At 40.0% G+C, this 24,991-nt stretch overlaps 1 protein-coding gene across 3 annotated transcripts in view; it reads left to right on the plus strand.

Annotated features, from left to right (window-relative positions):
* The first annotated feature begins 712 nt into the window (after positions 1–712).
* LOC118384437 (insulin-like growth factor 2 mRNA-binding protein 1) overlaps positions 713–24,991 on the plus strand; it is a 60,161-nt gene continuing 35,882 nt past the window's right edge. For 2 of the 3 annotated variants that reach the window (XM_035770981.2, XM_035770982.2), the window contains exons 1-2: positions 714–1,427; positions 2,714–2,774. In XM_035770981.2, coding sequence (XP_035626874.1) covers positions 1,253–1,427; positions 2,714–2,774 — 236 coding nt within the window. In that variant the 5' untranslated portion in view covers positions 714–1,252. Of the gene's footprint in view, positions 1,428–2,713; positions 2,775–24,991 lie in introns of all 3 variants that reach the window. The other variant, XM_035770983.2, reaches the window with a different exon arrangement.

The raw sequence follows: 24,991 nt of genomic DNA on the forward strand, positions 1-24,991 counted from the left end.
GCTGTCAGTTTCCTAAAAGCCCTATACAGAAATATGATGAAAACGGAAAACTTGTAAGGCTGGCTATATGGCCGAAGAATAACCTTAAACCAATGAATCGTTGCTCCAGCGAGGCCTTCTAGTTTCAGGCGAATGCAACAATGTTACGAGTGAAACAATGAACCTAAACAATGATACAATGTAACAATTTCATTCCACGCTCGGCAGTTTGTTACAATGTATCTTGCTTGACTGATGTTGGCCTCCTTGCCCATGTTCACAACCTTTGTTATAGACTTTCGAAAATTACTTGAAGTTCATGATTTTACATTCATGTAACATCCTCCTGGCGCCCAAATTCTTTATCACAATGCATTTTCATTGGAGAGGCGGGATGACTTCAAAAGCTGGGCTGAAGAGTGAATGTCTTGACCAAATGGTATATGAGCTAAGAGCTGATATTAAACTAAGTAGACCACAACTCGCAGACGTCCGACACAATAGTCATCCATTATGTTCCTATCCAAAATCTGCGAATGATTTATATATTTTTAAAGGACAAAACACACATCCGCATCTTGAAGGAAGTATCCCCTCCCGGTGACTGATATTCAGCAGACATCAGACATGCCCAGCACACTCGCGCATGTGTGAGCTACGTATGCATAAAGCCTATACGCAGACAGCACGGTGGCATAGCATGAAGGCTCGCTTCGTAAACTCATCTGGTGAGCTACGCCGCCAGGAGGCTGGCCCTTTCTCTAGCTACTCCAATACCACGTGGTTTCCTCTTCGCAAACAAAAAAAATTGTGAATTCGAGTCGGTTTAGAGGCGGTGCCATCGCCAGGCAGAAGGATCTGTGACAGTGCAGGGTACAACTCGAGGTTGAGGGGCAGAGAGAGGAAAACATTTCTCCCGATCCCGCCATACTTCTACCACTATTCCACCATAACCACCATCAAATTAATTCAAATTGATCCATTCTACATTGTGCGATTCATTCGCTTGGGTTGCTGCAGTCAAGGTTTCTCCACTTCAATATTGGACTTAATCAGACTACAACATTACCATTACTTTAAACTTTTTTTCCTTTTTCTTTTAGTTTTACTTTGAAAATAAATGTATTTCGTTTTCTTTTACTGCTTGTGGACATTTGCAAGTGTTTTCAACCTGTGATCATCCTGGGTAGATCTATCTCGTTGCGTTTTCAAAGAAAAAAAGTTTTGTTGCTCAGATTTTTTCATTTCAATTGGAGGACCTCTATTTTTCAACATGAACAAGCTATACATTGGAAATCTCAATGAAAACGTGACTGCAGAGGACTTGGTTAAAACCTTTGATGACAACAAGATTCCATACTCTGGGCAGTTTCTTATGAAAACTGGCTACGCGTTTGTTGATTGTCCGGACGACCAATGGGCTATGAAAGCCATTGAAGCATTTTCCGGTAAGTAATTGAACGTAAATGATCACATCAATAGCGTCGTACCTTTATGTAATTTAATTCAATGGGGAAACCACCTAGGCTCAAATATATAAGGGTTTGCCCACTCCCCTCACGCGTCCCAATCCTAATTGTCCAGTAGAAGACATGATAGAATTAAGAGACACTTCGTAGCAAATATGTTGCATAGGCCTATAATAATCGAGAAGAGGTTTATGAAGTGCTTAGCCGAACAACAAGATACTCAACTTTTACAGGGAGAGGGGGCCCATCACATAGGCCTACCTATTTGAATGAGAACATCAGGATATCCAGATTTCTCGAATCGTATTCTATTTTAGGTCTATTTACATACACTAAAGCGCAGTTTTGTCCTGGATATGATAGCCAAATGTCTATATTTCAGCCTTTTGGCCACACGTTTTTATTGTACTTACCGAAGCCTTGCTCTCTGGTGCCTTGTATGACTAGGTTCTGTGTACTCCGTAGAGCTGTAGAATCAAATCTTACACCTCCCCCTTTTGGCGAAAAGGCCACTATAGCTAAGATAAAAATGCGTTATATGTGTAGTTTAAAAGCATATATCGACACTATTCTTTCATAGATTAATGGCTTTGATTGCCTTGACCATTACATTGCCAAATTACTTTCCCATTCTTCTCACAAGTCACGAACAGGCTTGATTTCCTTACATGTATCTCCATGATCTCCTTACATGTATCTCCATGATCTCCTTACATGTATCTCCATGATCTCCTACATATGAAGCATGTCATGTGTTCTATATAGCACGAAGGTCGCCATGCTGCTCGTGTGTTATGCCTGAAATAGATCACTAAGAACTCTAGGGCACGCAAATGTGCATCTTCAGCTTTTAATAAATGTTTGACAATGTCCTTTTCAAATGGACTATAAGTGTTCTGTTGTACTCTATATGACATGAGGGACTGGGAAGAATGAGTTGTAAAAGATCAACAATGTGTGGAAGTGAAATAGTAGTTGATGAGTTCATTCACAACGCAATTATTGAATGGCTTTCCATTTGAGCCAGGAGGGTAACTTCTTGCCCATCATATTTCAATGACAGGCCTATTGCGTTATTGGGCACTAACTACTTATTTTGAACATGCATTAGTGCATATTAGACAACATAAGACACAATTAAGCAACACACAACTCAGTCACATGGTAAATATGATTTATATATGGCAAATACATGCAATACACTGTCTACACTCTGAATGGAGGACATGGCCTCATTTTTTTCAACATAAACATTTATTTTACAGGTAAAGTGGAGCTCCATGGGAAACATATTGAGGTCGAACACTCTGTCCCTAAGAAGCAAAGGTATTTAGCACCCTCCCCCAATAACACTTCAGTTGTTGCATCTGTTTATGTATGGATTTAGCTGGAGAAGGGACATGTTGCTATTTAAGTTAATGCACGCATTAGATGTCGAGTTATATGCCTGGTGTGTGGATGTAGTAGTAAGACTCGCAAATCTAGTATTTTTATGAAGTTTTTGTATTTAGGCTACTCTTTAATTACATTGCTGTAAACGGTGTGGCCTACTCATGTGTGGAGTATGTGGTGTCGCGAGTCTTGTCTACGTATGCACTAAAGGCTACTCTTAAAACGAAAATGAAGGCTGTCCATTAATTACTGGGACACTTATTTGACACTGTGAAGGTAATATCGGTTGCAACGTCATCACTTAAATACCTCATGTTCATTTTCACCTCCGGAAGGCCTTGTCATAGGCCTAGGCCTTCCTGTGTGCAGAATTATTTATTTATAAAAAATGTGTAGGCCATAGCTACTTTTCACAGCTACTTTAGTGGCATTAGGTACGTGGTTACGTTGTGTATGTTGGCACTATATTGTCATGCACAGCCTAGTGACAATTGAGTTGCTATGTCAATATGTGGGATTGAAATTGGTTTAAATCACGTTACGACAACTACTGAAACTTCAGTAATTTGTTGCATTGCGATTATTCGTTATGAAGAGCGAAGCCTTTTAATTGCGTTTTTGCTTTAATTGCTTTAATTGCACACGAACGTTGTTTTGTTGTTGTCTGGGCGTTGTTTTATAATGTTGAATCTCCAATAAATTTGGTCTCTGGGTTAGAAATGTGAAAAATACTATTTCTGGTTATTAATCATGAGGTAGGCCTGTATAAAATATGTGCATGCATAGGCTATGCCTATTCTTGCTCTGGTCTAATTAATATTTTGTCATTAAATAGACGTGTATGTCAGTAAACACATATTGTGCTGAAATGTAATGCAATACTCACATCAAGTCAATGGACATTTCGTCAAAAATAATTTGAGTAGCCTAGGTTACTTATCCTGTCTATACATGCTATATCAAAATGGGGATAATTGAGCCCTCCCTCCATTACAGTTGACCCAGTTAAAAATATTACTAAATTTCAGCGTAGTTAAAAATAATTTCAAACAAATATTCATTACAGGCTTTTAACACATGTAGGTTATTTGAAATTATTCGTCTACGAAAGTACGGGTTTGAGATTAGGGTGTAACAGTTTGGGGTTAGGCTAAGAGTTTTTAATTCAGGTGTAGGCACACCTTTTTTTACCAGCCTTTTTTTCAAGAAAACGTTTAATCAAAGGCAATTTATTTTGACTTACTAATATGTTCAAACATATGTAAAAGCGGTATGTATGGAGGCTGATGTAAACGTATAGACTACATTCAAGTCTGTAATAGACCGTAGCCCTGACAAGGAAAAGTCGTGGCTGTATTGCAATAATAATAGAAATATGTGTTATAGCCTACCATTCAAGTGCCATTCATTGGTGGATTCTATGCCTGTATGGGACCAACAATTATAACATTAAATTGATGCATATAGGCTTTTTACAACCTTTGTCTGTATAACAAATTAACGGATATGCATAGGCCTATGGGTAATTTGAACGAGGCTGTATGTTCACCCTTCAATGGCATAGAGAAATATAGTTTATGTTTTCGCCCATGCAATAGCCTACATTTCAGTGCAACTGTTAGAATATAGCTGTGTTTAGGTTTTCGCCCATGGAATAGCCTTTATGTCACAACTGTTAGATATTACCTGTTAGTTACTGCTGCACGGTTGGATCTAGAATCATAAGCATTTCGCTACACTTCCAATATCATCTGCTAACCATGTGCATGTGACCATTAAAATTTGATTTGATTTGATTTGAACTGGAGAGGCCTACCTTTGGTGATATACAACACGTGGTCGCCCCCACTGAGAGAAGTCATCCAACGTCACTTGAGTGGGAAAAATGGCGATCCTCATCATGAATGGCAAAGGGTGTTCTTTCTTTCCGTCATTCACTGCTGCAAAGCACGCACTCCTCTCTATTAATGTAGCAAAGCTGTTTAAGTTTTGTTTTCTGTTGATCTTAGGCCTTTATAGCCTTTACCATGAAGTTAAACATAGGCTATAAATGTATGTTTCGACTAGGCCTAAATATCTTGCTGACACTCAAAATGGCCGCAACAACTCAACAAGCGGTGGCCAAATTCCTTTAAAACCAGCGTTAGGAATTTAAATTCACGTGAATACATTTTTATAGTTATGTCATTGTCACCTGCACATATAAATTGTAGTCCTATCAATTATTTGGGAATTCTGCAAACGCTACCACAGGAGCCTGTGCTGAGTTGTGTTGTTTTAAATTTCCAATGAAACATGCTTCGCAATGGCTCATTTGATTTTGATGAGAAGCCCAGACATAGGGGCTTTAATGAAAAAAATGTTCATTTGAAGAAAGTGGTCATTTTATGGGGTATTAGACAATGGTTCAAACTCTGCTCCTTTGGCTCATGCCTCTCCTTGAGAAACCATGTGACTGGAGTGCAACACCAGCCCATTGTTCCATTTTATTTCGCCCACTGTAAAATAACTCATTTTGACAAATATCTATTCTACGTGCCACTCACTATAGGCTATTTAAAATCACTTCAGCATATTATCTTGATCTAGTTTGTTTTCTGCACACTAGTGCTTAAATTAGGCAACTCTCCAATATTCAAACTATATTGTGTATTTTTATAATTGTTTCTTTGTATTGGCTTATGTTGCCAGTCTTGTTGATTAACACAAATACATATCTTCACAAGCCATGTCCTTTCTGCAGCGTCCTAAGTATTGAGGTGGACTTAAGCCTGTGAGTGAAGTAGAACCTAGTGTGCGATGTAGAGTTGTGGTTGTGTGTCAGAGAGAGAGAAAGGTGAGAGGGGGAGGGGTGATAGAGGAAGGATCTTCAGACATAACTCTGTCCCTCCTGACATAAGTGCATACACTATAAATTAGAAATGTATGCAGAGAGGGAACCCCCTCCCCTGCAAGTAATCTGTTGATGTGGCCCTGGGCATTGAAATGTACTACAAAATCAAATAAAATGTTATTTGTCACATGCTTCGTAAACATCAGGTGTAGACTAATAGTGAAACGCTTACTTACTATTAGAATTAAGCTGTTGTGACAACTCCTAGTTTGTGTCTGAAGTCTTGAGAAAAAATGGGAGACTTTGTTTGAGATGAGAAAGTTAAAGGTGCAATATGTAGAAATTGCCCCACCATTTTCTGGTTGCTAAAATTCTAATAGTTAGCCTGATTTCAGTTTATGTGACAAAACAAGCAAGTGTAGAGAATCATTGTAACATCTAAACCGCCATGAAATATATGTTTAAACCAAAAATATTGTATTTTCAGCTGTTTGAAGATGGTGTACAAAACCAAAAGTAAAAGACCCAAAAATTCAACTTAAGAACGGGAAGCATAGAAATAATGCACATAGAACAGATCTACCACTCCTTAGACTTGCTTCCAATGAGAATGAAAAATCTGTTACTCACATTTCTATGGGAATTTGGTGAGGTCACACAAAACGATAAGTGTTATATATTTTTGGCATGGCTTGCCACAACTCTAAAAAGTCATTTTGGAACATTATGTTTTTTTTTGTGTGAATTTTCAGATTTAAAAGAGTAGTTCACTATTTTTACAACTTGATGTCAGATGCTTCCAGGGCCTGAAATTAGTCTGTGGGCCAGGAGAAACTGTAATCCATGGTTCGGTTCTCTTTATTAAGCAGCCACTACAAACTTCAGCTAACTTTAGCCACCACAAGCTAATAATCAATGGAAGGGATGGGAGCATGTGAGCATTTTCTAAATGGCCAAATCACATTTAAGGAACATCAAACCAAAAATTGAGTTGATTTGAACTGATTTCAGGTGATTTGGAAATCCTTTTTTTAAAAACATACTCACATGGTCCTCTGTAGCTCAGTTGGTAGAGCATTGTTCTTTGCTATGCCAAGATAGTAGGGTCGGTTCCCGGGTGGCTAAGGGTAGCTGAAGTTTGGGGTGGCTGTTTAAAGAAAACTGAACCCTGGATTGCAGTTTCTCTTGGCCCATAGCCTACTTTCAGGGTGAGGAACCATCTAACATCAAGTTGTAAAATAGTGAACTACTCTTTTAATATATGTGTGTTGGTGTGGGTATGTTCAGCTTTTGTGTGTACCACACCTCTTCCACTCACGCTTGCACACAAACCCATGGCCCTGCTTCACTGATTTAAGCTTAATGAGGAATGCTACGTTAGCTCGAGCATGGCCGTTTGCAACGCCGTGTTGGGCCTATTTTGATGTGCCTACACTTCTGAGAGATGTTGAAACAAAGGGAAGTTCCAGACCCCCTCCTAAATGCCAGGTGCTGGTAAAAAAAAAAACTCCAATAGCCAACTACTACCCCCACATCACCCACCGCCCCCCTCCTCTAGTATCACCCAACACCACCCTGAGAGAACCTGAAATGAAAAAAGAAAGGTTCGCTTCCTATTGTGACATCATGACCAGTGTTTGCAGGCTTCCAGGCCACTTGTCTATGCCCAGTGGGATGCAGGGATTGGCTATTGAATGCTTTGGGCACATCTGTATTTGGGGGGCAGGGTAGTTGCATGAGTGCTTAGTGAAAAGAAAACATGCCCTCGGTACTCCTGATTGCATTCATTACTGTAAATATATATGAACTGTTTTGTAATTATCCTCCCATTTGTCTCCTATCCATCCATTATGACTTTCTGTTACTGTTGCGCTTATGTGCAGAAAATATGTTGTCCTCAGGGTTTTATGGAATTTGAACTGATTGTATTAGTTTGTTTGTCCTCTTATTGATTGCAATAAACATATTTGCATATTTACTGTTTTAAAGTATGTTGGTGCTCTTTAAAAAAAAATGTTGGGTTAAATGAGGGAAGAAAGTTTACAGGTATGATTTTATTATGAGGGAAAAGCCCAGTATATGATTATTCAAATAATGTTTCACAAAGTTTCATTGAGAATGCTTGAAATTACTTTGAAATGTACATCGAAAGAATGAGTCAAAATGTGTATGCAAAACAGGTCCTATTGGTTTTTTTTCTTTCCCGCGTTGCTAACAAACTTCCTTGAAATATGTGGCACATATGAAAAATCCTTGATCTGCATCAATCAAGCACGTAGTAGTGCTGTAGTATTGCTCCCATTGCCTGTCTCAAGCTAGCAGCCAGCAAACTCAGTTTCTTCCTCTCATGATTGTTGTACTACCAAAGGCAATGCGAGGGAGGGGGCGTTGTAAGAGAGGGGGTGCGACCAATCAGCTGGCTGGAACACCTGTGTGCAGCGCCGAGAGGCCGTTGAAGCTGCAGCACACAAAAAGGCAGTCCCTTGCTCCCTCCCTCTCCTTCTCTCTCGCTCTTTCTCACACACACACATCCACTCACAGCTGGCACACACACCCGACCTCTCACACACCCACAGCAGAAAGGCATGTTCTGCGCTCTATTACATTCCTGATACATAACTTTTTGCCAGCCAGGCAGAATGAGAGAAAGAGTGTGAGTACGAGCGGCTGAGTTAGTGAGTGAATGAGAGAAAGTGAGACCAAAAGAGAGAAAGAAAGAGAGCTGTCGCATACATGCACGCACACTCCTCTACAGGGTCATATGATTAGCTGCTCGCTCTCTTTCCGGGGCTTCAGTTGCGGAATATAGTGGAGGGAGGAGAGGCAGGGGCGCTGCATGGAAGGACTTCCTTATGGGCTTTCAGAAGGAAAGAAAATCTAGTGGGGGGTTGTGTGGGTTGTGGAGATGGCGAGAGAGACGTGTCCATTTCTGTGTGTATGGATTGGAGAGAGGGAAGGGAATCTGTTGGAGGGGGCTAGCTGGGGGGAAATGTGCACCGTCTCTTTAAGAAACTGCCAACCCCTTGCTAATGTGCCTTCTTCCCCCTCTCTGGTTTGGACCATCTGTCCTGTTTTTAAAGGGGCTGAGTCCCACTCCCTTCAGATCTTCTCACAGCTTTGGACTTGCCATGGACACCACTAACCTCTAAATCCACCCCAACCCTGTCCCCCTCCCAACACATACACATCAACCAGCCATGGCTGCTGTGGGAAAAACGCAGGGGGATTGGCAACGTGTCTCATAAATTTAGGTAAAAATGTGAACTGTTGACCTGGAAGAAGCCAAGGGTGAAAAGAAAGAAAGGCAGGGGGAAAAGACAGAATAAAAGAGGAGATCTTTGGGTTTTGTGTTGAATGGGAGAGCCTATATGGCGGTGGAGCAGGGAAAAGAGCGATCCACTCGGGTGGGATCAATGTGCAGCCAAATGGATTTGTCTCCATATGTGCGAGAGTCGGGATTTTCCGAGCTGCAACTGAAATGCAAGGGAAACCAAACCTTCCCACCTACACAAATCAAATCAAAATGTATTGTTCACATACACATGGTTAGCAGATGTTAATGCGAGTGCAGCAAAATGCTTGTGCTTCTAGTTCCGACAGTGCAGTAATATCTAACAAGTAATCTAACAATTCCCCAACAACTACCTAATACACACAAATCTAAAGGGGTGACTGAGAATATGTACATATAAATATATGGATGAGTGATGGCTGAGCAGCATAGGCAAGGTGCAATAGATGGTATAAAATGCACTATATACATATGATATGAGTAATGTAAGATATGTAAACATTATTAAAGTAGCATTATTTAAAGTGTGATTGTTTAAAGTGACTAGTGATCCATTTATTAAAGTGGCCACTGATTGGGTCTCAATGTAGGCAGCAGCCTCTCTGAGTTAGTGATGGCTGTTGAGCAGTCTGATGACCTTGAGATAGAAGCTGTTTTTCAGTCTCTCAGTCCCAGATTTGATGCACCTGTACTGACCTCTCCTTCTGGATGGTAGCGGTGTGAACAGGCAGTGGCTCAGGTGGTTGTTGTCCTTGATGATATTTTTGGCTTTTCTGTGACATCGGGTGTTGTAGGTGTCCTGGAGGGCAGGTAGTTTGCCCCCGGTGATGCATTGTGCAGACCACACCACCCTCTGGAGAGCCTTGCGGTTGAGGGGGTGCAGTTACCGTACCAGGCTGTGATACAGCCCAACGGGATGCTTTCAATTGTGCATCTGTAAAAGTTTGTCAGGGTTTTGACTGACAAGCCACATTTCTTCAGCCTCCTGAGGTTGAAGAGGCGCTCTTGCGCCATCTTCACCACACTGTATGTGTGGGTGGACCATTTCAGTTTGTCTGTGATGTGTATGCCGAGAAACTTAAAACTTTCCACCTTCTCCACTGCTGTCCCTTCGATGTGGATAGTGGGATGCTCCCTCTGCTGTTTCCTGAAGTCCACAATCATCTCCTTGGTTTTGTTGACGTTGAGTGAGAGGTTGCTTTCCTAACACCTCCTTCCTGTAGGCCGTCTCGTCGATGTTGGTAATCAAGCCCACTACTGTTGTGTCATCTGCAAACGTGATGATTGAGTTGGATGTGTGAATGACCACGCAGTCATGGGTGAAGAGGGAGTACAGGAGGGGGCTGAGCACGCACCCTTGTGGGGCCCCAGTGTTGAGGGTCAGCTAAGTGGAGATGTTGTTTTCTAACTTCACCACCTGGGGCGGCCCATCAGAAAGTCCAGGACCCAATTGCTTTGAGGGTATTATGGTGTTGAATGCTGAGCTGTAGTCAATGAACAGCATTCTTACATAGGTATTCCTCTTGTCCAGATGGGATAGGGCAGTGCGCAGTGTGATGGCGATTGCATCGTTTGTAGACCTGTTGGGGCGGTATGCAAACTGAAGTGGGCCTAGGGTGGCCGGTAAGGTGGAGGTGATATGACCCTTGACTAGTCTCTCAAAGCACTTCATGATGACAAAAGTCATTTAGTTCAGTTGTCTTTGAATTCTTGGGTACAGGAACAATGGTGGCCATCTTGAAACATTTGAGGACACACACACACAGCAGCGAGGCCCCGGGGTAGAGTTGAGCTGTCCCTGTGTGGACAGACAGAGGCTCGCCTCACCGTCCCATCTAAACAATAAGATGATAATGAACCAATGTGGAATTCGTTTGCATTGTAAAATGTGAAAGGTACAATGTTTAAAAATGATCTTAGATATACTTTTTTATCGAACTTTCTCTAGCTTCATTATGAAAGTTAAATATAGTTTCCTAAGAACAGTTGAAGTGTGAGAAACACTTTCTTATAGCTCAGACATTGTGGTAGGCTTGTCAAATATTTGCCTTCCGACAGTACTTAGTACCTCTGAACATTGTCACTTTTGTGTTTACCCAGCAAAGACCTTGAAGTCATCAGCCACTCAGCCTTGTTAAAATACTCCAAACCAGAAGGTGACAGTAGCGTTGGTTGGCAATATAGGTCCATGTGTGGAGCTTATTTTATGGTCTAGATTCCAATGTTAGCTAGCTATATAGCAAGCTGCGCTGATGTTGCTATTTTGTAGAAAGCCATAGTTGATACTGGCCAGATGGCCACAGCTAGATAACTACCTAACATGAAGAATAAGAAATTATTTAATTAACTCTCCATAATCCCCTACTGCCAGTGCCAGCTCATAGCCAAATATTTAGCTAGCTAACGTCAGCATATTCTCTAGCTAGCACAGCATAGCTAGCTAGCTCGGTAAGGAGTCTGCCCTAACACAGGCAGGATTTGTAAACAAATTTATTGTGATTTACTTATAGTGTCAATATTAGTTATCTAGCTTAGAGGAATTATTTTGTTTTGTGTGAATTGCATCTGTGCAATTCGCTAGTTACCATCCCATAGCCTACATTGCATATGAAGTGTGACTTGCTCATGACATTTAACCATGGATGTAAATTCCCCTCTTTTTTCCCTTTTTGTTGTCACTTCTGTTGGCTTCCTCACGTGGGGGTTTGTTCTCTCTGATTGGCTCAAAGTCAAGTTATTGGCCACTGATGAGCACTGCGATTCTACAAGTAGAAACGTCCGGTTTGTTGCTACCGGGTCGGCACGAAGCAGGTACCAGTTTTGTCCTAGCAAGAGAAGGAACGGGTTCCTACAGTGATACAATTATTTCGGCAGTCTGATTCATGCTTTAGGTTGTGCCCATACACTTTAAAGTACTTTGTTAAGTTAAATCCGGTCCTTTTCTCTCCTTTATGACATTTTACAGACTGTTCAATTTGGTTTGAATAAAAACATCAACGTAGGGTTAAATAAATGCCATTTAGAACATTTATGAATGGAGTAGAACTGAAGGTATGTGGCCCTTTTGTGATGTCTGGCATGTCTGGGAGTTTGTTGATTTGTTTTTATTTATCACTTTTATTTACTCTGGGTCACACAGTCAGCTGATGTTTACTTACTTACCTCACTGTTCCTGGAATACAAAGTCTTCAGCCTCGCTCAGTCTAGCAGAACGTCTTCACCCCCCCCAAAAGTACTTCCCTGTGTTAGGGGCTTCCCGCCCCCTCACCCCTGACCTCTCTTTGTGTGCCTTGTGAACCATCCTCTCTGGATGCTAGGTTGGGTGAGGAACACAGTAAACACCCCCAAAGTTTCCCCCTGGGGAAAACCGGAGGATGGGAGGGGTGTGTGTGCATGAAGGGGCAATGCCTCTTAGAACTAAATACTTAAACATATATTTTGCAATGAGAGAAATTTAAGATCAAGGAGCTATAGTGTTTGTATGCCAGTGGTTCTTGTGGCAGAGTTATTCTGTGTAATTAAGTCCCTCTCTTGCTATTCACGTGGACCTTTACAAACCTGAAGTTGACTGCTTTCCACAGGAACTATGTGTACCATGGGTATTATGTCAAAGGCATGTTTTTCTGAAATAGTCTTTCTATTACATAAACTATTGAGGCTGGGATATGTTCCCTCTTTAAGTTGTCACATATAGATTCTGCTCCAATATGATGCGGCTTTTTGTAAATAAGTTAACCTGACACAGTAATAGCTAGATCCGACTGACATCCTCGTATTTAGTACCTTTGTATTAAAATGTATTACACTATCAGTACGTTTGCTGTGGTCTGTGGAAAGACGCATATGTGGTTGTCTTACCTAGTTGAATGCACTGACTGTAAGTCACTCTGGATAAGAGTGTCTGCTAAATGGCTGAACTGGAAAAAAATATTCAAGGAGAAAGTCTCCTTTTGCACTGAACATCATCTTCCCTCTAAATGTCGGAGAAAGTTAAAAGATGAATAACATCATAGGTGTGCATCTTGTGATCTTCTTCATTTTTTGCGAGTTTGACTCATCAAATTGAATCCGTCAAGAGGTCAAACGTCCTTATTGGATTTCTCCTTGACTCTGTTGGATTTCCGTACTCAATGCAGACAAGCTTGTCTCGTTGCCTTGTTATGGCTTGTTATGAAATTGTCTATCAGTGCTGTGTCTATCACGCCTGTTCCTTTGTATCCTTCCGAGTTGATATGGAAAAGCAAGGCCAGAGGGAACAGGGCAGAGCCTCTGTATTCTGCATCTGCAAACCCAAAAGAAGCTAAGATAAGCCTCTGGGCTGCAGCTCTAGATGGCATACAGTACGTTGCATCTCTCAGCACCTTTAGCCACAGTCAATCCACAGTGGGTCAGTAGGCAAGACCAGAATGTCACAGTAAATGACTGGTTTCAACTGCTATCCCCTCCATATCGATTCATTGAAAATTGAAGGGTGTTAGAACAAACGAGTGATAGACAATCATACGCCATGTCCCACTGCTAAATGTCTTGTTTTATTTCCCCGTGTGAAAATTCCAAGGGATCAATTTTTATAAAGGTGTGACTGGTTTATCTTTATTTCTGTTGTATATTTATTAAATCAAAGGATATTGAAGTAATGTTTTCATTGGGAGGAACTAACATCTTAAAATACTGTTATTGCCATGTTATTGTTAACTTTATGTGCTATAATATATAGTGCTGCAGAGTTTTAATGTAGATACATTTAGGCATCATCAAAAGATTGCTGAATGTTTTTCACTGTAATTCACATTAAGTTCACATGACCCATGTTGTAGACCGAAACGCTTGTTTCTCTTGGAAGTTTAAATGAAACCACCGCATTTCTTTTCTCAAAACTTTGCTCTTCATCTATTAAACAGTTGAAATTGAACATGCATTACTTCACAATTTGAATGGATAGGTGATGTATGCCAAGATGTTGATTTTTCCTTTCAAAGTGACTGGGCTATTCTCATATTGACTATTTGTGGGATATACATTCATTAGTTCACAAATACGTTTGAATGTGTTTGCACATTTTGAATGGATATATATTAAATGCCAAGATGTTGATTACTCATTTCATAGTCAACGATGTTGACATTTTGTGTAGTGACAAGTCTTTCTCTCTTTAGATTTAGTTCACAGCAGTAAAAAAGTCACTTTTCACCAGCTCTGTTGCATTTAATCACCTCTTCTCATCAAGAACCCAAATGTTGTTTGTCATGAATGTGCTTCATCATCCACCTGTTTGATCACCCAGGGCAGCCATTTTGTTTCAGAGTGCTCCCTGTACACTTGGACGCCAATGAGCAGAGAGCCTAGTGGGCGGAGCTTCCCCAGTCAGTCCCCTTTGCTGTTCTGCTCTGCTTTAAGAGGTGTTGTGTCTCGTGTGGATTTTCCAACTGTGCTCCCACCTCCTTTCTGTGGGTGTCACAGTGGGGCTTGGCACCCAAAAGTGCCGGAATGTGGAAGGTCTCGATGGGGAGAGAGGATATTTCTTGCTCGTCTTCAGAAATCCTTGGCCCACTTCTCAGTAATTTAGTCCAGGGTTTCCAAAGTAGCGGAGCTCTAAATTGTCTGCCAATTTCTATACATTTTCAAAAAAAAAAAGAAGAGAATCATAGTTTGCATGTCTTCGACATCCAAATCCTGTTTCACGAGTGGTAACTCAGATGTGAGTGCAGATCCCAGTTGTGGAAAGCGTAGATGCAATTCTAGTGCACATATTGTATGTACTGTACAAGGTCATTAAAGCTCTGAGAAAGATAAAACTGTTGTAGACAGAATGCTCTTTGGCAAGTTGCTTTCTATGGGTTTTTTTTCTAAGTTAATGGACTGTTGAGCATTAGTTCCATTTTCATAATACATTTCAAATAGCTCAATGAAGTTATTGAAAGACTGTCTGCAGTGTTTCTGTCTGAAAAGACAGTTTGAAGTGGGAATGTGATAGTCGCATGTGGTAGTCGCAGTAGCAGCATGATCTAAGGATTGTGGAGTTGTGTGGGCCAAAGATTCATAATTGTATTATGTTCTTATATTAACTTACAATGGGGTTCTTGAATGCTAATCAGACTGTTTACCTTTTTGTAATGAATAACTATTGATTTATGAAATATTGTTTTCATATAAACAATGATCTAATGCTATTAACATGTTCAGCCTCAAAGGACAACTTAAGACTTTTTGAAAACTTCAAATGACCGAATTAAATCTGAATGACATTTTTCATAGTATTGAATTGGAAAAGAAAACATGTCTTTAAAGTATGTAATATGACATCACGCATAAAAGTGTTACTGAACCTTAATAAACTATGGTTTATAAACAAATTATATTTTTGTTGCATCACAGGTGAGAAAGCAGTGTTATTCTAGACATCCAAAATGACCAATTGATTGTTGAGACAATGAAAATAATTGTGACTGAACAGAGTGTAGGTTTACAGGTCATTTATCTGTTTTTTTAAAGTATGTCTTAGTGACCAAATAGCTCGGTCCTTCACGGGTCAACACTCTTGGTAGTGCCATTGCTCTATACAGTGGCCAGAAGTCATCACCATTTTCCTAAATAGTTACTGAAGGACTACTTCATGTAAACCTTCCCATACAGTTAATAAGGTTGTGTTGTATCTGAGGCACATGAAAGGATGACTTAATACTTGTCAACAGTCATGTGTTAATGGGGTTTCCCTTAACATTGAGCTCGGTGACAGTTTGAGGTTTGTTTCCCAACCTTTCCTAAAGTCAAACGACCTAGTTGCCTCATGGGTGGAATGTTATTCATGTTTTTCATAACTTCAGAATGTATAAACATAAAAAAATTTTTGAAACCTCAGAAAATCTGGTGTTTCTATGTAAAACGGTTTAGTTATATTTCAGTCTTCTGTGATGTATATAAAGTGTAATAGTGGGATGCAAACTCAAAATGTTATGCATTTCAAGACTGTATATCTGAAATTGTACAGGTAGGTGTTGTCTTCCATTTTTGAAGCCCATAACCATTTGTGTGAGGTGTATACTTTTGTAGATTTGTAGATTTGTTTAAGACTACCAAGTAGATTTGTTTAAGACTACCAAGAAACACTCTGTGTGACCCTGATTTAGCCCACGGCAGTATTAAGGAAATACTCAGGCACATTTTTTATATATGTATTCATCTCAAGCTTTAAAATGTGTAGAATTAGAGGGCAACATCAATGGAAAAAGATAGAAATCATCTAATATCATTGAGCATGATTACTTTAGATGTAGGAAGATAAGTGTTGACGTCTCTGCTGCAATTCACATCTTGATATAAGGTGGTAAGAAGGGGGTGTGTCAAATGATATGTAAGTATTTTATTATTATTGTTCTCTTATGAGGCCTGACAAAGCAAAGTAAAGACCCATTTTCTCCCCTCCTCCATTTTTCTACCCTCTATCGCTCCTTCTCGCTCTTTCGCTTTCTCGCTCTTTCCCTCAGTCTCACAGCTCTGACTCTGAATCAGTTAAAATGGAGCCTCCAGGTCACATGTCTGCCAAACAGGCATGTGCTGGTATGGCCATGCTATCCCCTTTCACACACACACACACACACACACACACACACACACACACACACACACACACACACTACAAGGCAGAGGGAACGAGGGCGGCTTACAAACCTACACCCTTACTCAAACCCCCTTCCCCCACCTCATACCTCTCCCCCTCATACTAGTCACTTCATCACACTGGGAGTGTGTGCCATGTCACACCAGGACACATGCTCACATGGATGTGAGTGTGAGTGTTGGATTTCTGGATTAAGATCATTTGCTGAGTTGCTGCGCACATAGATCGAGGAGCGATGAGATCTAAATCTATTGAAATATGTTTTGTGTTGATATTATTTTTGTCCGGCAAACATACAAAAGCAAACGTGCATGGTTGCTTTGTTATTTGATAATGCACAGCTGTATTTTGCCTCCCCAGTTGTGGTTGCAGGTGTCATTTCAGTCTCATACGAAAAGGACCGATGTAATGAATAAAACTTGTTTTTGTGTGGTTTTTAGTTAAGTTTCAGGTCTAATTAAAATGACTGGCATGTTGGGATGCCATTGGGTCAAAATGTTATCCTTGTCTTCATTATCCATATACAGATAACTGCCAAAATAATGGAAACACATGAGTAAATGAGGGTTCTGTCGGCTCTGTTATGGTGTGGGGTGCATTTTCCTGGCATGGTTTAGGTCCTCTCATCCCCTTAGAGGGAAAGGTAAACCCCAATTAAATACACAGCCATTCTGAGTGATCACCTTCAACCTATGGTGAAGCACTTCTATCCTGATGGAAGTGGCCTCTTCCAGGATGACAATGCCCCCATCCACAAGGCACGAGTGGTCACTGAATGGCTTGATAAGCATGAAAACGATGTAAACCATATGCCATAGCCGTCTTAGTCTCCAAATCTCAACCCAATTGAACACTTACGGGAGATTCTGGAGCGGCAACTGAGACAGCGTTTTCCACCACAATCAACAAAACACCAAATGATGGAATTTCTTGTGGAAGAATGGTGTTGCATCCCTCCAATAGAGTTCCAGACACTTGTAGAATCTATGCCAAGGAGCATTGAAGCTAGTTCTGGGTTGTGGTGGCCCAACACCCTATTAAGACACTTTATGTTGGTGTTTCCTTTATTTTGGCAGTTACCTGTTTGTTAAGCAAGGTGTTGATTGATCTCTGCATAGTGAGTTTAAATGTGTTTCAATTCCTCTTCACCTCGAGTAGTACTTCTGTTACAACTTTGCTAATAGTTACTTTATTGAGGGAAAATGTACTTACTAGACTGTGATATGTGGTTGTCTCACCTAGCTATCTTAAGATGAGGGCACTAAATGTAAGTCATTCTGGATAAGAGCATCTGCTGAATGACTAAAATGTGTGAATATTAATATTTTGAGTCTGAGAATTTGATAGGTTTGTTGAATGTTCATAAAACACACATGTACAGAGAACCCCTGCAGTTTGCTAATTTCTTAGAATAACTTCTGATACCTCAAGTAAATGTGAAAACAAAATATTGCAATCTACCTGAAACCATGCAATGGAATTATGATGAAGTGGGTCCTTGCTTCAAGGTTCAAGTATTGAGCAAAATGCTTGACAGAACTGTTATTTGTCATCTAGTTTAGAACTAATTTAGTTGCATTAGTTTTTGCTCTTGTTATGTCTCTCTAAGGCTATGTGGACTGTACCAAACATAACACATGGTGAACAGAGTTGCGCTCTAGTGTGTCTTGAAACAGTTTTTTATTAGAATATAGAGCCCAAATATCTTGGCCATGTTGATCAGCAAGGATCATTACCCGACGTTCCTCAATCAATGTTTGGGGCAGCAGCCATGGCGTTGTGCTGTGTGTTGGAAGTTACACATGAGAAGGGAACAAAACAGAGGAAGGGAGGGATGCCATGGCTGTTCCTAGGAGTCAGTTGCATATAGAGTGGACTGGCCCCCCACATTCTGGACGTTGTATAGGTCCTTGGGGTTCATTGATTCAAAACAAAGTCAGAGCTGACGTCACACTCTCCGAGGAAGAAACCACCCTCTTGTTTTTGAAACACAAGTACATTGTGGTTCTCTTTCTCTCTCGCTCTTTCTCTTTCAAAGTGAACTTTGAAGTTGGAGATGCTTGTTACTTTTAGCAAGGTTTTGAAAACTGTTTGTGGTCATATTGATTCATATGGATATTTTGGTAGATGTTTTTAGAGGAAGGTTTTGAGCGTTTATTTTTGTTAATCTGTTTATGTGACTGGGGGAAACAGAGATCTATCTATACATGAGCATTGTAGTGAATGATTACCTCACACTTTGTTACTTTTCAAGTGTTCCGATTTGTTCAAGGACTCTAAATTCTCAAAAGTAGGAACATCTTATTTAGTCAAAATACTTATTTACCCTTTTGAATGTAAATGGGGAGAATAACTTCTCTATTCTTCTGAAGTGGATCTCACAGAAGGCTTCTGGTTGGACCACGTTTTTAGTTAACTAAAGATGGTGGTGTTAATGGCATAGAACTTTGTGGTTGAAGAATTTAGAAACAAAAATAATGTTTTTTGAAAATAGAAAACAGTATATGTTGTAGTGCTGGAAAACCAAACTCTGAGCAATTGAATGTCACTTAACACAAATTGTACTTGATAGAAAATGACGTTCTTTCCACAGTTGTGTTTTTTTGTATATTAAAATCGGGGAAAAGACAGGCTTTACCCCAATGCTGACCATTTGGAGAGGGTCCTATAAGTTAGACTGGAAATAGTACTGTATAATTGAGTATAATACAATACAATTTCTGTTATTACTCTATTAAAATTAATTTGTTATTCAATTATTTTAATTTATGTGTAAAGATATGTTCACTTTTTTGAGTATGTTATGTTAATTAATTGTAAAGGTTTCTGCGCTTAATTGACTTGTTAGACTAGTTGTATTGAATTGAGAACTTTGCAGTGGTAACGTTGTGATTTCATTAAGCTGTAGGCACAATTCTTTAACACTATCAGATTTAAGACAACTATCTTAATATGATGTTCATGTTTTTCTAATTTAGGAGGAGTTATTTGTCTCCCCTCACTCTCTATTCTCGCGTATATTCACTGTGCATCCTAAAGGTACTCTGATAGTTGTTTTACATCGGAGTTATAATGTAATGTATCTCGATATATAATAAAGCAACAAAAAATAACCATTTCACATTACACCAACTTTAATGTTATTCAGTTTTCAAAGTATTTTTTTAACATTTTAAATTCAAACAATTATCAGTGATTGATATCAGATTTATAGCAGTAGATCGAGGCCTATATCAGTTCTCTCAGAATCAGAATCTCCTTAATTCGCCAAGTACATTTAGCATACTCGGAATGTTACTTGGTGATATGGTGCTGTTAGTGATAGACAGCATTTAGAAACAGAATACAGAAAGCAGAGTTTATACAAAGTTTACATACATTATATATATTATATACAACTAGGTAGAGTGAGCGTAGAGCTAGCAATAAGATAATGAGCAAATATGCAAATACACAAATGTTCACCAGTGTGTGTTTCATGTAATTGTTTATTGTTTCTTTGGCGTAATACTTTATATATTATTTGTGGGGAAGAATTATTTATCTTAAAGAATGTAGTTTGGAAAAATGTACATTTCTCATTTTAGAATTGGAAGATTTCGAAGTTCTGTTCATAGTGTACATTAGACAGCAATGAGTTGACGACACTAAAGTTGTTACTCTGGCAAAACAATGTGGATAAACTTGAGAATTGTACATTTTATTTGAGTTTATATAATACTTACATTAAATATAATTCGTTCAACTAGTAGGCATTCTCCCGTAGTGTTTTAATAATTTGTTTGCAATCATTGGCATGATGCTTGCATGCAGAATGAGTGAGATTCCCCTAACGTTTGACAACATAGATCTAAAGTACGGATTCAGATGGAACATAGTGTTGTCATCTTTATGCTACATTGTGATTTCGAAGAAACGTAATAAGATGTTTCTCATTGATTGATAATGATATTTTAATAGCCATTACACTCTAGAGTGTAGTTGGGTGTTAAACCTTAAATTGGTATGTGTCTTTTCTCGCTATCAACACAAATAACTCGGTTAGTACATCCATTTCAAGTAGAACGTTTAGTTGGGTTTTGTCATGCCTCTCACTTCTTGCCTATTTGGAATAAACAGTGGTTTATCTCCTCCCATGCTTTGATGAAAACTGACACACGTTGTGTGATCGAATGGTTTTGTCTTTGCTTTCTCGGACGTATTATGGGCAATTAAGAAATACATTTTGCACGTTTATGAGGACGCATGAGGCTTTGATAATTCATGTATAGGCTATAATGCATATACAATGTCGGCTAACCGTTTAAACACTCCCTTATTCTCGGTCTCATTAGAACCAGTAGACATGTCGACATCACATGAAAAGCGAATGTAAGGATGTGGGGTTATGTTTCTGCTCCATGAGTCATGTTAAACGTTATAGCAAGTAGCCTACGTGGTTCTATGACTTATCCTGGACAGAGCAGCGACGGGAAGCAAATCGTCCACGTCAACCGCAGCAATGATTAATCTGAAGTAAGGAAGGCACTCTTCGAAAACAGTGCGTATGTATCAGAAATGTGTCACTGCTCGATATCACCAGCATAACCAAACCCTTGCTATACCCCCTGTATGCGTCAGGCATGCTCTCTGGCATACATTGTAGCCACACGCTCCCTCCTTTCTTCTATCCAATGACTGCTTCTATCTTCTCCCCCTCCCCTCCCTTTCGCTTCTCTAGGTGGGCGGTGCAGCTACTAGGAGAACCGCCTCTTCCACGATGCTGTAGTACTCTCGAGTAGTTTACAGACTTTATGAATGAAGGCAGGTTTTCCTCCAAACAGCAGCGCTAGGCTGTAGAGCGAGCGCTAGCAGCTGAGCGATGGGGGAGGTGTGTAGCCATCGCACTGACAGACAGAGAGAAGCGAGAGTGTTTGCTTTCTCAATAGGATGCTATGAACAGTCTTTCCTTTCCAACGAAATATAGCCAGACGTGCATTCATAATATGTAGATTTACAATATTGTGCATGTCTTCGACAATGGTTGCATAGCCTATAAAACGCCGATTGTTTAACCTTTAAACAATAGTGATAAAATGGCAGCTGTTTTTTTTTTGTGTGTAAGTTATTAATAGTATATTATCTTTATAAGCGTTTGTTTTACCCATACAGGAACCTAGCCACGAATTCTCAACGTGGTGACTGTCTGTGACACTCATCCATATCAATTTATTCAATAGGTGACGCCCAGATGAATAGTGCTCTCAGTGATGTTCCTAAATGTTCTGGTATATTCTGCGCTGCCACATGCGACTGTATTTCATTGTAGTAATTGGGCGTTGTCCAATAAAGATGGCTACCTACTTGCTGGCTCACATGGTTCAGACTTATCTAGGGCGGTGTCATTCGCAGTGAACTAGAAAATACGGCTTTACAGACGTGTGTGTCTACAAGCCCTGTAAGTGTTCAAACTGCAACCATAGCAAGTTATATGCGGTGTTTTGTTTTTGTTTATATTCTGAACATATGCATTCTCATTAACCAACAGACCATTCACATTCATCCTAATCCGGACTACTTCTAATTTGAAGAATAGCTTTCTTATCTGTCTGAGTCAGATGTTTACCCGCTGGGTTCTGCATGGCAAATATGGAATATGGACAGAGAGACAAGTAAGGAAAATAGCCTTCGGTTATGATTATGAGGTTATAGACCATATAGCCTAATGTATGAGGAATGTTTAGGCCTATGGTCTCAGTCAAGTAGCCTACATTTCTCTTTTATTGCCTTTTGGGAGATTTACGGCGATAAGTATTATGCAAAAACTGGATACAGGTTTCTACAGACTTTTGTCTTTTAACCACCAGTTGATTGGATAAACTGTGAAAGAATAGTACTTTTAAACCTGTATAGCAGTGTTAATTGTTGATTTTTAGAGCAATATACATTAATTGGCAATCATTTGGGCATTAATATTGCATACAAATATCAAATCAATAGGTCTATGTGGGCATAGGGCCTCGGGTGATATGGCAGAGCCTGTCAAATTGGGTGGGTTACCGAGAAAGGGAACGATCGAAATATCATCGTTTTGGAAGAGAAATACATGCAAGATCATCCACCTAGATAGACTGCTCTTACCAAAATTATTACATTTGACCCTCCTCTTCTCAGTAACTTCAACCCAAATCTGAGCGACAACTCTGAGCGACATCAAACTGTAGGTAATTAAACGAGTAGCCTGTAGACTATTCTTGAGCTCTTATAAATATATGGAATAATGTCAATCAAAGTTATTAATTTACTTTATATGCTGTAAAGTGGACATATATTTCTCTCGAACCCATGCAGTGTATAAATTGTAGGCCATTGTTGCGCACAAAATGACGCTCGAGGAAGACAACGAGGCGCTGGTAGCATCAACCTATAGCAAGGCTAAGGGACTGACCATATTCACATGGCATAAAGTGACCAGACTCCAGTAGCACATCTACAGTGTAAAGAAAACGTGCATTAACAACTGTCATGCATAAATATGTCTTTATTATTCCATTTCGTATGTTAGAAACAAATAAATGCACTCATAGCCCTGCATGCGTAGGCTTATAGGTAGATTCTCGAAACCTTGCTCTTATCAGAATGGAAATATAGGCTATATATGTGTTTTTCAGGAATCAGAATGTATAACAAAAAATATAAATATTAAGTTATGTGTCAATAAAGTGACAATGGCTAAATATACTCGATGGAGATCAATATCTCACCTACAACGTACTGTTAGGCCATCTTCTCATGACGAACGGGTCATTGTGGAGATAAGCATTAACTTTGAGCCAGACTAAAGGCACATCTCTCCTTCTCCACTGCTAAATGAACTCCAGAGTTGTTCTCACAGGTTCAGCTTCGTCTCACTATACCAGCCACCGCAACGACCACCCCACCTCTTCCAGGCAATGGCGCGAATGCGCTCTCTACTGTGTAGGTCAGACCTGTGGAGTAGACTCATTTCAACAGTGAAGGAGAGGGTCCTTGGCTGCGATTCGCATCATTCATTCATGTGCACAGTGTATTTACGGATGTGGGATCTTAATTTGAGCAGCAACAGGAAATGTTAATTATTATGAGGATTATAATAATCGACATATTTTTTGTACTCAACTGCTCTGAAAATGCAACAAAACGCCTGCATATCAGATGCTATCAATCTCCCGCTTTCGGGCGGTTGTAGGTTGACGTGTCGGTTTTTGTGTAGCATTTAGATTCAAGCAATTACGTAAAATCTCACATATGATATCACTATGTAGCCTATCGGCATGTATGATGTCATGTAATAGGAGTGCCAGAGGAAGCTCTGTGAAAAATGAGCAGTAGTCCACATACCCTGCACAGCCCATTTTAAGTCAGGGGAAGCCCATCCCCCGTTATGGCGGCTGCACCTCAGCTGAAGCTGCGGCCCCTTTGAACAGTTAAATTGTTTGCTGCTAGTGCTACGCCCTCTGGCCCTTTCTAAACTCTTAAACTACAGCATTTCATAATCACTCCGGGGTCAAGGGTTGTGGTGTATGGTTCGGGTCAATCCGCCATTGCTGCGATGGAATGAGCTAGGATCGAAAACCTCACCAGATTTGTTTTAGGCTCGGGAACTGTGGAATTCGGAGCCTGGAAGAGGGCGGAGTGAGTGAGTGAGAGGAGGGATAGAGGGAGGAAAGGAGGAGGGAAGAAGGGGGAGCTCGTAACGTGATAATGTACGAGAGGACCTGTGTTTCCTCCTCTGCTGGTTGCCATGGCAGAAGCCCCACATTCCTCAGCTGAGCATTTTTTCCCCTCAGTCAATCGGTGTTTGTGTGCGTGTGTGGTGCAGCACTGTGATGCATGAGAGAGATGGCACCATAAACACAGAGGCTCCCAGGGGCCTCAAACTGCGCGTGCGCGCGCACACACACACACACACACACACCACAGAGATATACACACACCTTGATGGCCAGGTGTTTTTGTTTCACATGCTCATCGGCAGAGTTTAAAGCAGCATAATAGTCAATAACACCTTACCATGACACTATTTTAGAAAACATCCATAGTTGACTCATAAGCAGTAAATACATATTATAAGAAACAGCTGCGGTTTAATTTAAGTAGGCATATTACATAATGGTTAAGTGAACAATTACATACATTACGTCAACAGTAATGTCATATTGTAAAAGTGTATAGGCAAACTTCTAAACCTACCATTGGTCATTAATAATTTTCCTTGTCATGAAGTGTTAGGCTATTAATACCTAATAGTGTATTCATGCTGTATCTGTGTAATAATATGTTTATAATGTAACCCTGTAACTCTCGTGTTCCTTTAGTGCTTATGAATGTGTTATGAATGCTTTATTAGTCCATTCATTTTTTTTTATGGCTTTGTCAAAAAAATATGG

The sequence above is a fragment of the Oncorhynchus keta genome, chromosome 5 (assembly GCF_023373465.1).
Source record: "Oncorhynchus keta strain PuntledgeMale-10-30-2019 chromosome 5, Oket_V2, whole genome shotgun sequence".
NCBI lineage: Eukaryota > Metazoa > Chordata > Actinopteri > Salmoniformes > Salmonidae > Oncorhynchus > Oncorhynchus keta.